This window comes from Aythya marila (assembly GCF_965140915.1).
Source record: "Aythya marila genome assembly, chromosome: 17".
In the NCBI taxonomy this organism is placed as follows: Eukaryota; Metazoa; Chordata; class Aves; order Anseriformes; family Anatidae; genus Aythya; species Aythya marila.
Window position 1 is genome coordinate 3469066 of NC_139058.1, and position 17067 is coordinate 3486132.

The 17067-nt window shown below is 45.1% G+C and overlaps 3 protein-coding genes across 6 annotated transcripts in view; 1 reads left to right on the forward strand and 2 right to left on the reverse strand.

The window, feature by feature from the left end:
* Positions 1-4282, reverse strand: RILPL2 (Rab interacting lysosomal protein like 2). The gene is made up of 4 exons (XM_082774056.1): positions 3882-4282; positions 2976-3127; positions 773-883; positions 1-314 (listed from the first exon to the last, which is right to left on the reverse strand). The coding sequence occupies exons 1-4, from the start codon at positions 4233-4235 to the stop codon at positions 290-292; spliced, it is 642 nt and encodes a 213-aa protein (XP_082630182.1). The 5' UTR covers positions 4236-4282; the 3' UTR covers positions 1-289.
* SNRNP35 (small nuclear ribonucleoprotein U11/U12 subunit 35) lies at positions 3598-11662 on the forward strand. 2 transcript variants are annotated; one of them, XR_014318685.1, is made up of 3 exons: positions 3598-3745; positions 5048-6155; positions 11544-11662. XR_014318685.1 is itself a non-coding variant. In XM_082774055.1 (2 exons), exon 2 carries the CDS (start codon positions 5051-5053, stop codon positions 5846-5848), a length of 798 nt encoding a protein of 265 aa, XP_082630181.1. In that variant the 5' UTR covers positions 3598-3745; positions 5048-5050; the 3' UTR covers positions 5849-7443. The 2 variants fall into 2 exon arrangements, 1 of the variants encoding a protein (XP_082630181.1); XM_082774055.1 differs by lacking the exon at positions 11544-11662 and having other exon boundaries at positions 5048-7443.
* RILPL1 (Rab interacting lysosomal protein like 1) overlaps positions 7236-17067 on the reverse strand; it is a 23952-nt gene continuing 14120 nt past the window's right edge. The window contains exons 6-8 of one of the 3 annotated variants that reach the window (XM_082774051.1): positions 16666-16758; positions 12512-12599; positions 9911-10050 (exon numbers count right to left, since the gene is read on the reverse strand). In XM_082774051.1, the coding sequence (XP_082630177.1) occupies positions 10045-10050; positions 12512-12599; positions 16666-16758 (187 nt within the window). In that variant the 3' untranslated portion in view covers positions 9911-10044. Of the gene's footprint in view, positions 10051-12511; positions 12600-13444; positions 13521-16665; positions 16759-17067 lie in introns of all 3 variants that reach the window. The other 2 variants (XM_082774052.1, XM_082774050.1) reach the window with 2 other exon arrangements.

The window sequence follows — 17067 nt, forward strand, 5'->3', positions numbered from 1 at the left end:
TGTGGCCACAGGCTCTTTTAATAAGAATAAAAAAAACCCACTCATATAAACGTTTATTCTTTCCAGATGGGTAATGTCTGGCAGGAATCCAACAATGCAAAAAGTGTCAAACAGTTTCTAAAAAATTAAGGTAAAATCTTCTGTGAAAAAATATACAACAGAATTCTTAGGAGATTATTCTTTACAGTAAGAGTGATGTTTTATTTTCCAATCCTTGACTCCGAACTCCTTCAGAGGCTTTCAGCAGTGCCATTTCTGAACATAAGTGGTTAAAAGTTCTCAAGTATGTTCATTTTCCATGTTTAAAAGAGAACCTGCAAAAGAAAAAAGTACAAATGGAAAAGCAGGATCATACGGTGCGACTGCTGTGTCCTGCTATTTTGGGGGACTTTTAAGGACAAGGCTTGAGCATGTGGGTACTGCGTACAGCTGTGTACATACAATGTAAACAAACCTCCAGGGACAGCTAGCATGAGCTTTCATGTGCTAACAGGGCCCAACTCACACACATTTGTTCTGAAATGCTGATTCTTTATAGAAAAAAGTGATACCCTGCTTGCCAGGGTGGAGCTTGCTTTCCTGTAAAGTACTTTTTCCACAGGAAATTATTTCCCTATCAAGTTTTAATTTTATAGAAAGGAGAGAACAATGTCCAGCTAACTAGGCCAAAGTTCAGATTTCATCCCTGGATTCACTAAGTGTGAGGCATGTCCTTGTCCCATGTTCTGCCAAAAAAGGTGAAAAAAACAAACAAAAACCAACACAAACTTACAGACGCTTGGTGATTTTCTTCTCTTCTTTGTCCTTGCTGGTTCTTGGGCTGCTGCCATGGGATTTTTTTTCCACTTCTTGAGTTTGGTCCTTTGTCTGTGAGATGACCCCACTGGCAAGAGAAGTGGATTTTTTTTTGTGGTTTTGTGCATAGCATGGTATAGCATTGCTGTCCACATTTAGTCCTTCAGTGGGCAGCCTGGGACATGGGTGAGGGGGTGTTCCCAGGACAGGCGCGGCAGCCTGGCCCACTCCTTTTAATGAATTATTCATATTTTCCTTGAATAACTACTGCATTGTAATTTTGCTTAGGCTATGCTGTGATGAGGACTCTAAAAAAAAAGTAATGAGCTGACTTTTCAATGAAGGAAAAATGACAAACCATAACACGAGTGAAAGGGAAGTGTAGTTACATACTGGATTTGTATGAGTCCAAAGACAAAAACAAGATGCAGACACAAATAGTGATGTTCTGCTTGGATGGATCCATTGTACCTTCAGCGCAGCCATAGAGGCTCAGGCCACACAACTGGGAACAGAAGGGAGATTCCCAGCTTTCCCTGCAAGGTAGGTGAGTGTTCCTCTTTCCATCCTATAGAGCAGAAAAGACAGGCTTTGCCTGAGCTGTAGATTTTGTCAGGCTGCTTTCGTGCTGTTATACTTTACAAGGTTGTAATCACACATTCTTCAGCTTCACCAGCTTTTCCTGCTTGCAATCAGGCTAAATTTTTACCAATTGCATATTACATTGTATTTTTGCAGCATGCTAACTTACTACTCTGAGCTGACCTCTCTTATCTCAAGAACTGAGTGGATCAAAGTTTGTTACTGCAGTAGCTGAAGGCTGGAAGTAGCTAAGCAGCACTGCTTTTTGGCCATTGAAAACACATACACAAGACATTTTAGAATACATGTTCAGATTTATCCTCTTCCCCTGCAGTTTTATGTGAACGCTTAAAGGGATGGTGGTTTTTGACTTAACCTGTAACACTGCATGAAGAGAAAACCACATGGCCGCTTTTTGGTTCATGTAGTACTTTGATGCATTTTCGAGGTACAAAGCACCGTGACATTCACTCAAATATGTAAAACATTCATACAGTTAATTTTTAACTTGCCATGTAGAAAGCTGTGTAACACAGCTGAGAAATCAAAGGCAAGAAGCTATTCCAATGGTTGCACTGCAAAGGTAGTCAGCTGGGAGGGGGAAGTTGGTGCCTCACTGTTATGTGAGAACTGCTGCTGTGCAGACAGTCTGTAAACTGACTTTTTGGATTTAACTTTAACTTCTTGGCTTAACTTGATTCTTACAGACAAGGCAAAGGGCAGGCTTAGCAAATCTAAGAGATTGTTGCTGAGATAACTCAACTGAAATCTTATGTGCTCAAACATTTTGTGTCTACATTAAAAAGTAATTTCTTGCCCCAAAGAGCTTATAGTAGAGCCAGATGATGAGGGGCATGGGTGGCTGGGGAGAACAGCCTCGTAGGTGAAGCAATTTGTAGCGCCAAGAGAAAGACCTTTCCTGCAGCCCATCCGTTGGAGCACACTGATTCTCCTAGGCTGTTCCCTTCTAGAAAGGCAGAGATCCTTCTCTGAAAGAACCTGTTTTGCATCGTTTAAGTGTATTACATAAATCCCTGTTGGTACTCTTTAAAAATAAAATCTTCTCAATGATAATGAAAGAACTTAAGAGTCTGCTGCCTACATTAATGCTACACTCACTCTGGGGACAAAGGAACAGTAGATAAGCTAGCATACCCCCGTTTGTACCCAAGAGGCACGTTGGAGGAGGAAGGAAATTTTGACTAAAGTGAGATGGAAATCCCCATGATCTTCTGGTATGTGGCTTCAGACAAGAATAACACATGTGCAACTGCCGTGACTATATAGGTTAATTTGTGCGCATGAGAATCCAGCTTGTGTGTGGAGTTGCAGTAACCGTACGTAGGCTTTCAGTGGGACAACCACCAGAGCAGGCTGCTAACTGCACAGACTAAGAGAGAGTTCAGTTTTAAAACTATATTGCATGGATACTTCATTGTTCCCCCATATTTCTTTGCTCATTTGTAGGCTCTTAGGAGCACAGATGTCTTACACAGATTTTGACAGTGCCCAGCCCAAATTCGATGCTCAAACCTGCAATACTTTGATCTGATAAGCTCCCCAGACAGCATTGTTAGTTCTTTGCATGATATATATACCTTTTATAGCACTGTAGCTCCTCTTGCACCACTAGAAGCTGAGCTTTCAGCTGGTTACGCTCCTGCAGGACTTCTCGCAGCTCTTGTAACGTGAACCGAGGGCGGTTTGGATCCGTGAGGTCTATTACCATTTTGTCTGGTCCAAGGTTGAGCTGTAAAATAAAGGGGTGAACGTGATCTTGTAACCTGTCATAAACTGGACATTCCTAAAGTAAAATCTCACTTTTATAAATCATAGTAACTCTTAGTATCTGTTTTTCACAATCCTGATTTTTTTTTTAAGTAGTTACTGTTTTTCTTATTCTCTGTCTTCCCTAACCAAGTAAGGGGCCTACCTGTGAGGCTCTGACCACATCTAAAACCAGCCTGTTCCAAAGAGTTTGCGATCTCATTTGCCAGGAAGCTGAAAATGAAAGCAAGCTTTTCTGGTGGTGAGAGAGGCTGAGAAACCTATGATCACACCGAAACACTGTAGCGGAGAGACTTCTGTTTTCCTAAGGCCTTTTTCTTAACGTCTTTTTTTTTTTTTTTTTGTCATCTTCATCAGCTTTCCTTGTGCAGAGTACCAAAGCTTTATTGTATGATAAACGGCAAAGTGTCTGTATGGGACAGACTGGTGCTGAGAGCTGTACAACTGTGGATCCACGCTCTGAAAACCTGCAGCTGTGTGCCTGAACTGCTGCGAGCACTACATGTAAACCTACAGCGAGGGATCGTGGCCCCTCCGAGACCCCTTGGGCTGCGACAACAGCTTGCAGACGGTGACAAAGGTACCCTCCAACCCCTCTGGCGTGAGCCTGGGTTTTGTGACAGACATGTGGCAGCTCCCAGGGCCTGTCTCGGGGGGCAGGGACCCCCGCAGCTCCCTGGCAGCCCCCCGACCCTCTCTGGGGGTCCCGCACCCACCTGCGGGGCGCTGCTCGGGGCTCCCTCTCCTCTCAGCGCCTCCACCTCCATCCTCAGGCGGTCCCGCTCCAGCCTCAGCCTCTCCTCGGCCAGGCTGCCGCCGCTCACCAACGCTTCCAGCATCTCCAGCACCCTGACGATGCTGAACTGCAGCCGGGCCGCGGCGGCTGACGCCCGGGGACCGGCGCTGAGCTGCAGCAGGTCCCGGCCCACCACCGAGGAGATGTCGTACACGTCCTCAGCCGTTAGCTGGAAGGGGCTCTTCTCAAGCGCGCTCTCCGCGCCGCCGCCTTCATCCTCCTCCTCCTCCTCTTCCTCATCTTCTTCCTCCACCTCCTGCCGGCCGTGCTGCATGCCCTCCGCTGCCTCCCTTCCCCGGGGCGGGCCGGCCGGGCTTAGCACCCCCCCCTCAGCCGCCCTCCTTCCTCCTCCTCCCCGCGGGGGTTTCCATGGCGGAGCCCGCTCCTCGCCCTGCCCCTTCCCCTCAGCGCTCGCCTCAGCCCGGGGGCGGGCTCGGGGGAGGCGGCCGCTGCTCCTCGCCTGCTGCTCCTCGCCTCCTCCTCCTCCTCCCGCCTGTAGGGCCGCGCCGTGAGAAGAGGTGAGGGGGAAGGGAAAAGGGTTTGGGGCCGGGGGGAGCCCCTCAGGACGGGGGGCGCCGCCTCGCAGAGCCCCGGGGCCCTCTGCGCCCGCCCGGCCTCAGGCGGGGCAGCGCCGGCCGCAGGCTCCGGGAGCTGCGAGAGGGCCCCGCCGGGCCCCGGAGCTGGCTTCGGAGGTTTTATTTTTATTTATTTTCTCAGGATTGTTGTGTTCTGGGAAGAGTTTTTCAGCGTAATGCAGTAGGAGGTGGCCGGCACCGCCCCGTGAAGGGTTTCACAGCGTTTTATAGATGTTTGTGCTCACGCCAGCTGCTTGTTGCTGTGGAGGCAGAACGCTGCTGCTGGGCCTCAGCACCTACCTGCAGGAGTGTAGGTAACACTGTGGTGTCCTGCTGAAAAATCAGGATCTAACAACAGTGACATGACCATTTTGTCACACTTTTGAGGTTTCTTGGGTGAAAAATGCTGTACAGCAGTGCTAAAAGTGCTTCTCGCACCACCTGATTTTGTTTATAAAACATCAGCAGTGACCTGTGTGTGTAACGCTTATTTATTTATTTTTTCCACCAGACAATGAATGACTGGGCCCCCATAGCAAAGGAATATGACCCCCTCAAAGCAGGGAGCATCGATGGCACGGATGAAGAGCCCCATGACCGTGCCATCTGGAGGGCTATGCTGGCACGTTACGTACCCAACAAGGGAGTTACGGGAGATCCTCACCTCACCCTGTTTGTGGCAAGGCTCAATCTTCAGACAACAGAAGAGAAGTTAAAGGAGGTCTTTTCCCGGTATGGAGACATCAGAAAGATTCGTCTGGTTCGAGACTTGGTCACAGGCTTTTCCAAGGGTTATGCGTTTATTGAGTACAAAGAGGAACGTGCTCTGTTGAAGGCCCACAGAGATGCCAACAGGTTGGTTATTGACCAACATGAGATCTTTGTTGATTTTGAACTGGAAAGAACTCTCAAAGGATGGATTCCTCGGAGGCTTGGAGGTGGGTTTGGAGGCAAAAAAGAATCCGGGCAGCTACGGTTCGGAGGACGGGACAGACCTTTCCGAAAGCCCATCAATTTGCCAAATGTGAAAAATGATTTCTATGGAGAAGGCTCAGCAGAGAAAAGAAACTTTTCTCGAGAGGGATCAAGGGACTGGAGAACAAGGGACCGAGACCATGAAAGGAGCAGAGAAAAGAGATGGCCAGAAAGGGAGCGGTCATGGGCTTGGGGTGACAGTGAGAGAGAGAGGGACTCCAAAGATGAGAGGAGCAGAGGAAGAGATAGGAAGGACAGAGATAGGAAAGACAGAGAGAGAGATCGGAGCAGAGAGAGAGATACCAAGAAGCAAAGAGATGATGATAAGCATCGATAGCTGGCAGCACCACGTCTTACAGGAACAATGGGAAGTTTGGGTATGGTGACTATTCTTATCATCCCCTAGAATATTGTGAGCCAAGTCCTGCTGCCCTTAGTGCTGCCTGGGACCTGCCTCTGCTGTCCTGGTAAATGAACTGGTGTGGAGGAGGTGATGCGGCAGGTTTGGCTCCCTGCAGTCTCTGGATAAAGAGAGTCTGCTGCACCTTCTGGAGGACACGGACATGATTCAATTGCAGATATCACTGTCAGCTTGGGGCTGTGAGCTGCGTTCCCTGAACCATCAGCGGTCGTGTTACTGTCTTGTGCCTATGACTTTGACCTGCTAGCAGCTCTCTGTAGTTTGGTTCCTGTAACAGTGCAGTTACAATACCTTTTGTTGAATTGTTCTTCAGAGAAATTAAATTCTTCTATTAATATTTTGAAATGGTGAATACTGTAAGAAATGCACTACATGTACTGGCACCCCACTGAAATTGAGTACACACCTCATTTGATACTCAGCTTGCTGCTTGGATGAGTGTTTGTGAGAGAGCTCCATATTTAATTCTTTACGTGTCAGATGTTCACACTCATGTTGTGAGACAGGTGCCCTTTATGAAGTCACTTGTGAAGGAATAGAAATGAAACAATAGCAACAAACAAAGCTTTTGAAAAATGTGGCCCAAACCAGAAGCTGAAGGGAAGAGACTTTATTTTCTTGAAGACACTGGGACAGGTGAGATCTTTAGTAATACTCCATCCTTAACTAGTTCTGTAAGGTATGAGAGGCATGTAATAAGAAATCTATTTTTAACATCATGGGAGGGTGTCATTCCCTTTATTAGAGGAATGCACACCGCACAGCAGTAAGCAGGTCAGAAAACAGCCCCAGTCATTATGTCAGAGGTCACTTAAGGACGGTGTCATGGCTCGATGCTGTGGTTGCAGCTGCATCCAGCTCTCCTTTCCTCCTCTCTGCAAGTGAAGTCCTGTCTGTGCAGGGTTTGAATGTTCCAGCAACTGGGCTTGCTGCTGGTTCTAGCTGAATTGGGGAAACCAGAGGGCAAAGCACCCTCTATTTTCTGGCAGGATGCGTGTACAGGATGTGTATCCAGACACGCATCTTCCACTGAGGAGCTTACAGCGTTCCGCAGTGAAATGGAAAGGATCTGTGGTGTTCTTTGCCATCATCAGCAACTCCTAAATGTGTGCTAATATATTTTAAATTATATCCTTGGCAGTTTTTGAATGGCCATATCCAAAACCTTGCCCAGTTTGAGGCTGTATTTCCACTTATAAGCCTTTTTCAGGGGAAAGAAGACAGACCTGTACACTGCATCCCCAGAACAGGTAGTATTAGACTTCCACAAAAAAAAAAAAAGGACACAAGTCTTTCAGAAACGCTTGTTTTTCAGAAATATTTATTAAACTGTTAAAATGATTTACTGCCCAACCAAAACAAAACCAAAAAAAAAAACTTCAGTGATCCTGCACTTTGGAGACAGGATTGTTACGTCCCATACCTGACAACATCCCGGCCCCTTTTTTAAAAGCAGATTTTAGTTAATATTGAGAAACTACACAACAGATCTTCAACTCTTTACATACTCATCCCTACGTGCCACCTTCTCAGATGACACTTGGTGTGTATAAACTCAGCGCTTCTAACGTGAGAAGGAGGAGCGAGGTGGTTAATACTAGCAGGTCAGGAGTGACTCATCAGATTTTTGAGGTAATGGGCTACAGAGATGAACGGGGAAGGTTGTACTGCTTAGTGCCATTGTTTGAAATCAGCTGCAGCTTCGACCTAACAATAGCGCACTGGGCTCTAGCGTATGGGACTAGCTGTACGTGCACTAGGCCAGGAGAGTTTTAAATACATGAGCTTAGATGCTGGGGGAAACAGTTCAGCCTGTGGTTTCCTATTATCCCAGCTCAGTGCTCTTGGCTGATTTGAAAGCAATGTGCTTATTCAGGCTGGGAATCTGCCGTATTCTTGCATTGTTTCTGATCACTGCATCTCTTCTAAATGTGTCAAATGACTGTAAACTACGCTAGGGAGAGAGAGGAATCATTCACAATTTATTTAACTGCCTGATCCAACTGTAGTGTGCTCTTTATTCCTCCGCCCCCGTGCAGAAGTGAAGTCAGGATGTTAGCAACTTAACGTTACAATAAGACTTCCCCCATGTAAGAACTGACTCTCACGGCAGGGTGAAGTGCTGCTCTTTTATGGATACAGCCTTCTGTAAGCATAAAACTCATGATGTGTTACCAAAACGTAACCAGGCAAAATTATCTCTGCCTAATATTAGCATCAGATGCTAGTGTCACTATTTCAAATGGAAATGCCTTCCGTGTAAGGCCACATTTCCCCCTCCTGCCCCAAATGGCAATGATGCCTGGCAGGCACCGTAAACACTTTCTCTACCTAGAACCTGCTGAGGGTCTGTGTTCAAACAGATCAGTTACAGGTGGGAGCAGAGCAGCATTCAGCCCACCCCAGCAACAAAATGGTTCCCTGGCACAGCTCCCCAAGGAGTGAACCGTTTGCTGCCCTTACACATTTAGGAATCCGGCTGGGGATCATCCTGGACTGAAAACAACTGGCCTGCACCCAACACCGGGCTCTTCACAGAGCAGATGCTGCACTGCCACCAGCAGCCCCCAGCACTAAGCAACACCTGCACAAGCCTTGCTGTCACTCGAGGAACTCCTCACCAGCAGTGCTCTGCTTCAGCACCAACTCTCCTGGCAGGCAGCGACGTTCACAGGTGACCTCCTCACCAGCTCCCTCACAAGGAGGAGCAGCCGGTGGCTGTGTTTGTGCTCTCCCACTGGGCCAGAGCCTGGTGAGGTGCAGAGCCAGGGTGCCACACGCAGCAGTTACGCTGCACGGAGCTTTAGTGTTAAGGTTTCTGTAAGCACAACCTCAGGCGGTCCCAAGGGTCGCACACTTACTTAACTGCAAAGTGGATCTAAAACCCACCTCCTGGCAGTTCATGTGTGGGACTTTTGGGGGCAAATTAAGGCCCCTGTAATTGCAGGTTACCCAAACATCAATCAACAGCAGCAGAGCAACCTGCATATGCAGAATTTGCCCACTATGCCACCCAAAATAGTGTTTAGACTAGTCAGAAAAAAGGTTTTGAGTTGGGGTCATCTCTAAGTTAGTTAAAATAGCTTGTGTCAGCTACTTGAGGATGTCTTTTACTCTGAGTTAGGCAGAAAAGTGGAGTGTGACTTAAATCAAAACCTGTCTGTGGGAAGGGGACCTAACTCCTTTACAGCAACTGTGCTACTCTAGGGGGAAGTCCCTGGTAAGAAAAAAAAAAAAGTGTTAGAATTCCTCATAGTAAGCAATTTGTTTTCCATTAATACTGCAGAACTCATGGCAAAATGCAAGGCACGCTCACCTCGTACATTGGTTTCTTCATGCTTTAGGCACTATAAGCAGCAAGGGAAACGTATACACTCACTATCCCTCTCAAGGCTACTCCAGTTTATCGATTTGTATCAGGTGAATTTCCAAGTGGTTACTCTGCAAAAGGCAGGTGCCAGCTGAACTTGACAGGACAGAGCAGTGCTAAGACCTGCCACGGAGAGTGGCCAGCTGTGGTGTTTTCCTCTTGAAAAAAAAAAAAATCCTAGCAAATTATGAAAAAGCAAACAACCCAAAATTTTAACAAACAGGGTAACAGAGTCTTTGCCAATAGATATTGTACACTGCAAACAAACTTCTATTAATGGCACAGGTCCTTTTTTTGGTTTAGAGAAGCTCGTGTTACTGTAGTTAATGCGTGAACAAGAACGTAGACTTGTTATTCAGCACGAAACAAGTCATCTAGAAGCTTCAACGTCCCAGGGCATCGATGACTGCAAAGCTTGGACTCTGTTTTCAACAGTCACCAAGTGAACAGTGCGGGATCCCTTTGGAGGAGTACAGCTGAGACACAACCACAGAGGTGTGCAAGGCAAATAAAAATGACGAGCTGCCAGATTTGTTCACAGAAGCTTCTTGTTACTAGACTGTCGAGATCTACTGCAGGAAGCTGACCACCTCAGGGTTTTAGTCACAGGTGCTGCAGGGCTTCTTGTCCTTGTTCGGTGTAGGTGTCATCTCTATTTGAATTTGACCATTCGCCAAAAGTATCCTGGAAGTGGACATTTTTCTGGGATGCCTGCATGCGTCTCTTATCACGAGAGAAGAAACTAAACCTTCCGGGTAGGAAGGAGGAGGAAGGGAGGGGAGGGAAAAGAAAGAAGACTGTTTACTATCTTGAAAACACTTCAAACCCCTGACACAACACACAGCACAAAAAAACACAGAGCAAAAAACTCCATTTGCATCTGCAAAAACTAAGGCAGTGAAGCCTGATGGGAGTGCATGTCAAAATGTTATTAGAGATGAAGTCATTGCAATCTCAAGCAGCTTTGCTACGGAAGCTTCACGTAAGCTCTAAATGCTGTTGACTCTGCGAGGTGCAGTTATTGTTTTAGGTGTACAACCCGCCCCTTCCCCAGCCTTGAAACACAAAAGCAACAAAATACAACACGTTAGTTTCTCAGCATAAGTAAAGTGGTATCTTTAGCATTAAATCTGTATAATTTACCATGAAGCAGAAATAAATAATATTTTTAGGGGTGCCAGCAGGGAAATTCATAAGATAAAAGAAATAAGCCTCCACCATTTTTTTCCAAGTGAACAGATTTTGATACATACGCTAGGTTCCTGCAAAAATAATTGAACAAATGCACATGGGCTCACAAGAGTTTGCAGGATGAAGGCTCTAAACGAATGCACACAAGTGTGCACGTCATTTCCTGTCACACAGCTTGGGTGCTCTAAGATAATGACGTACGTGAACCAACAGCCATTTAATACAACAACATATTGCCAGCTGACAACACAGCTAAAAAATAGTCAGAAAAGCGCTTAGTGTCATTCTCATTTGTACAGAGTGAGATTACTTGATTAAGCAAACTCAATATTCGTAACGAGTTCAGTACAAGAGGTGTTAGTGCAGTGTTTAAGTCTGCTGAGAAATGCAAAAGTTTTGGTTCCAGCTGCCGAGGGTTCGAGTTGGCTGCATGCCCTCTGGGCTTCACTGGTGCACTTCAGGGGGAAGCACTGTTGTGCTTGCACAGGACCATGCACAACGCGGTGCTGATCCAGGACAGGACTTGCTAAATGCTTCTACAGTAAGAGATTACACAAATATAAACGCAGCTCTTACAGCAGATGGACTGTTTGCCAGGGCATAAACCTGGCCCTGTGTCTACACCCCACTGTCATCACTGTTCCTCCTCTGCCTGCGCTCCCTTCAGCCTCCCCTCAGTATCCAATCCCAACCATCCCAGCTGTCTCGTGCAAAACAGGGCATTCTGCCTCCGATGTCACATAGGAGGCTGAATTTGAGTGTCAGCTGAAGCTTAAGGCAGCTTTCCCACAAAAACATCTATGATACGTGCAGGTAAGGACACTGGTAATTATTAATAAGCTGTTCTTGACTAGAAAGTGATATAAAAGGCTACCCAAGTGCACTGCAAAGCAACGGATGTTGCTAGCAGGACCTGAACTTTTGCATTTCCTGGCTTCAAATTACAGCCTTAACAGTGAAATAAGTCTTTTGCACTTAATTAGTCTGATAGTTTTCTACCACTTTCATCACAGGAGCTCAAATTCACACATATATGCTCTATCTTTTCAGGGCCAGGTCCAATTCCAGCTGACACGTGACGTGTGCAGTCACTAGGGCTTTCTGCTGGGCACCTTCAGTCCTGTGTGGTCAAGTTGAGCACCCTGAAGTCCACGCAGAGGACTGCTCTATTTATGCAGTAAATTTCAAATGTCAGCCTTAAATAATTTTTCATTTTTTATCATGAAATAAGTAAGAGAAAAATGTGTTTGTAAAATCTCTACACCAAGCAGAAGGATTAGGGGAGTTTATTCCTTCTGAAACAATGAAAATGGTTCTTAGAACTTGAAAATGTTTATGGAGGATGTTTCAAAAAAGCGTATCTGTGGAGAGGAAGGGAATTGTGTATACTGTGTTGCTGCTGTAGATGTAAAGACCTCTAAAGCAGCAGTTCTAATGCAAAAAGAGTTTGCTTTAACAATTATCAGCAAGTACCTCCTCCAGGGACAGCCAAGAATAGGGTGACAGAATTGATTATTGAGTGTATACTCTATTCCAAAATACATAATTAGAGACAAAATCTACAGTGCATAGAGAGAAAGAAAACATGGAAGCAACAACCTATAATTAAAACTGGAAATTACTGTAGATATCAGCCATTACATTCCGCAAATCTAACTTGTTTGTAACAAGTCATTAGAATGACATTTTTATTTAAAAGCATTTGTGTGAATTATGAATAGGCTGGCTTAGTAAGCAAAATTAACAGATTCTGGTTAAAGATGCATATTCCAACAGTTTTCTAAGGAGTAATGATTGGTTTAGCATGGTAACAGTAAGGCAAAAGGTGATCAAATGTCAATAGTTGAGGATGAGCACGGAGGACTATGACAAGTTGTGCACTGACTGGTCATTCTGATTGGCACTTTGTGCTTCTGTGATCCCACAGGCAGCCGATGAGAATGCAACCAGCAGTGTGTGTTAACAGAGGGTCATGCAAAAGGAAAACACAGTACCAAACATTTAAAAAAAATTCCTACAAGGGACACAAGTCTTCTTATTGGCTGCAATGTGGGATCATCTGGAATCAATCCAGCTGCTACCATGGGCATTATGGCTGTAAAGATCCTGGTCAGGAAAGTACAGACACAGAAGAGGTAAGACTGGGGCAAGGGAAAGAAAAAGCATTCCATTAAAAAGAAAAGAGGCAAACATGATACACGGGGTTACTTTGAATTACCACACAGGACATACTACAGGGAGAGGTGGATCTGCATCACCTAAGACAGCTCTTCTCACTGAAAAACTCTCTTTTAGAAAAAACAGTCACCAAAACAGTTTAAATTGCTCTTGGATTTCTAAAAGATACCACTTTTCTGTTGTGAGGCAGCCTGCAGTCTGGGTTGGATTTCATCAGGGTATCACCACCTCTAGCAATGCAGAGCAGAGTGCACACATTTTTCTTCCCAAGAAACAAACAGGCACGGACATAATGAAATGAACGATGAAGGTGTATGTTAAATACAGAACAGGACTGTGCTGTGACTACCGGCTATTTGCACAGAAAACAGGGTTAGACAGGACGAGCATTACAGTTAAAAGACTTTACAAATTAACATTTGTTAATAGTTGATAGTTTCGAGTTAAAAATCACCACAGCTGAAATCTTAAAATCACCTCCTGTGCAAGCTACTTTGTTAAAGGGCTTGGGTACCTCTTCTAGAATAGCCTGCATTGTTTCACATGCAGAAAGATGCTAACTGCAGGCAGCTACGTACTGGTTTGAGACCCTGCAGCTACTCCAGCAGAAACACTTTCTAGCTGGCTAGCAGCAAGGTCATTTCTTTGTAAGGATTCAGCACTTTCACTAGGCATTGGACAATTCATGCAACTTAGAGGCTGAGAGCATGCCGGCCGGGTGCTCAGCGCCCAGCCAGCCCCACACAAGCCTGCCAGCACACCTTCATCCGTACCTGGAACACCCTCTGTTTTTCTAAGGGTTCTCCTCAGAGGTTCTCCCTTGTGCCAAATATTTTTTTGAACTGTGGACTAATGTCAATTAAAAATTAAGTTGAAATCACGAGAGACATTTCACTTGTGACCAAACGCAGCTCTCCCCAACACAGCCACCCTTAACTGCTATTCTTAGATTCCAAACAAAAACAAACAAACATTGTTCTACCATTAGCAGTAGCTAGGACTTTTACTTTTACACACTGTGGCACACACGGTTAGCTGCAGCAATCAGGCAGACACATCAGCTTTTGTAGGCTGCAAGAATAGGAAGAAAACGTATGGCTGTTTCAGGCATTACATCAGTGACAAACAAGCACATATCCGTGAGGAGAAAACAAAAGGGTGTTTTCTGCTCAAAACAGAGGGAGCATTTTTAATCCTTGTACTCTTTCTCCTCAATAAAGCCTCCTGGTTATATTATTTCATCAAAATTCTGACATGTGATGTGGCTGAGACAAATGCAGTATGATGAGATCAGAACCCAGTTTGCCCCAAACCTGCAAACTCTGGCAGTGAAAAAATGTGGATTACTGCGACTTCTGTTTCCTTTTCTTTATGTGGGTGCTGCATAGAAACATCTGAGCACATCTTAGATGGCACAAGCTATACATATCTCATTCCCTGAGATACTGCATGGTCAAAGAAAAAGGGGCACACCACACAGGCAAGGATAAAACTTCTCCTGAGATGACAGCATCAGTCTCTTACTTTTGTACTTCAGCTTTTTGTTTAGTTAGGAGGAAAAGCCTGAAACAGAGGACAAAAACAAAAAATCTGCTTTCTTTTATAAAAGCACTCTGCACACAGACTTCAACCTTACGAGCTTTCCTCACGTCATTAGGGTACACAGAGTTTGTGTGTCAGCCTGTTACCAAGGTGTCATAGGTGAGGTGCTGAGGGTGTTCGGCCTGTGACAGGGAGAAAGCAGCTCTGGAGACAGCTTGCGGCAGGCCAGGAGTGCAGGTGGAGGTGTTAGAACAGGACAGGTCAGACGCTACACTTGGGTTCCTTGTTTCTCCCAGCAGTGAAATTTCCTGTCTTTTTAAAGCCGACAGCCCTGCCACCAGCCCCTTCTTAACCACTTTGAGGACTGCTTGGGTTGTAGGAGTAACCAATCTACAAACACAACACTGACGAGACACACAGCAGAGGGGGCAAAGAAAATAAACCCACACTTGGCAAATCCCATCCAGACAGGCTGCAAGAACATGACATATATGTAAACAATTACTGTCCTTCAGGTTATTTAAATAGAAGGTTTTATCTTCCCTTATTTAATGTGAAGGCTAAGTAAGGAGAGAGCAGAAAGAAACTGAGGGATTGAAGACGGCAGCTAAAGAACATAATTCCATCCCAACAGCAGGCTCAATACGCCCTTTCACAGTCCAGCAGAAGACTCTTACCTTCTCTGGAAGGGGCCAAAAGAACACGTTTTCACTTTTTATTGTGTGAGTTTTCAATTATATGAATTTAACCCAGAATCTGAGAAACAGGAAGATTAGATAGGCACCTGGAAATGTGCACTGATCAAATGGCCTGACGCTCAGCGGGTACTCGCTGATAAATTAACTGAGAGGAAGAAAGCAGCAAGCACCACAGCTAGTTGGACACGCTCACGTTCCTCCTGCCATGGCTCCCTGCACTGTGATGTCTGCATGCAGATGGCAGAGCCAAGGCTGACACCCAGTCAGCGTGTGCTTTGACTTACAATGGCTGCTTACAGCTTCATAAATTGACTGTGGGACTGAAATCAACAAACTGGGTATGCTGAAAACAGCCACCCCCCCACAACAGGGCAAGCTTTAAAAAGTACTAACATAAATTTAAAAGAAAAAGAAGCATTACAGGGCAGAGATCTGGTGAGACAAAGCATTATTACCAGTCACTTAATGAGTCCAAACTCAAAGTGTGTTTTCCAGTCATACGAGAGGAAGGGCTCTCAGCAAACAAAGCAGCACAGGGGGAAGCTGGGGACTCTTGAAAATAATCAAAAGTGCCCTTCTGACTTTATGGTGTTTTGGACCAGCACAGATCTTCCCATGAAACTTACTCTCACAGGGCTGCTGCTATTATTAAACAAAATCTGGAGGTTATGGACATGAAGACAGGATGGAAGAGCTTTTTATGCTGAAACAAATGATTGTTCCAAAATCATTTATGCAGTTAAAAAAATCTATGCTTCTGGTGTCAGAAAAAAATCCAGAGACTTGCTTTGAGATTATGAGACTTAATTTGGAATAAATCTAGAAGGAAGGAGTTTCAACTTCACTTTTGGACAACACTGTTAAACACTTTACCAGGAGAGGGTGGGGTACTTTCTAGCCAAGAAAGCTGGCATCCTCTCCAGCAAGGCAGCTGAACAGCAAACAAAAGGTTTTGTGCTGTCACAGTCAGAATCTAAAGACTTAGATCAACAGGGAAACAAGCCCAGCAAGGTCATGGTGAAACCTCATTCTCCACACCCAACTGCCAGAGGTCTGCACTTGGCTTTACTTGTGAACAACACTCTTTACACATCTTCCGAGCATGACCTAGGGGCCAGTGGTTTGCGACATTCCACCACCTTAGGGACTGTGCATTAAGGAGCTGGGGCTTGTGCTTGAACAGGAGCAGTGCTCCTACAATCCTTGCATGCTGAGATTGGTGCTGACTTCAGTTCTGGGCACACAGGACAGGCTGAGTGGTGCTCTGGATAACACCACATCTATTAGCACCTCCCTTTGGAGTATGACTGCATGGTGGAGACAAAAAAATCCTCTGGGAAGATCAGGTGTCTGTCATTAAGCGCTCACTGGCTCATACAGCTATAATGAAACAAAGCAACACATGCTCTTTTGGCTAGCCTGAATTACATACTTAGGAAAGAAACAGAATTGGAATGGGCTTCTTGCACACGCCCATCTAGCCTATAAACACAAGCACATGGAACAGTTGTATTCCCTACTGCTGTCTGCATGTAGGAAGCAAAAGGTGGCACAGCAAAATCTGAGGATGGAAGCTCACCTATAAGTAGGCTGGAGTTTTGGCCAAAGCCAACTCTTGTTTCACGACACCTATCCAATGTTCCTTTCTGAAGAAAACACTTGCAGACATTCAGGACCTCTCCCATATACATTAGGGATGTGGCTATCAGCATTTGCAGACTATATCCAGTATCCTTAGAAAACATGCTACTTACAGTCGTTTGATTCCAGATTCAGGCTGAGTCGAGGGTTTTGACTGAATTATGGGCGGAGGTTGAGGGGTTCTGGTTTCTTCTTCTATTTCCTCACTTGAAAGAAAGAAAAGGTAATTAATATTGTCCTCCAAGCCACGGAAGCACTTTCAGTTCTAAAATTCAATCTGAAGGTGGACTGTTTATGAAGAAAGGGTCTCCTTTCAATATTTTCTTCCCATTTTGACAAACAAATAAAAAAGTAGAAGAGGAATGCATGGAATAAAAGTTCTATAATATCCATTTTAGACCCACAATTACCCTCATTTTTTAAGTTAAATTTTTTAAAATGTTTCTAATCTTTCCAAGAATCGGGGGAATCTGGGAGTTAGGAAAGGATGTAAGTTTTTCCCAATATTGAAAAAC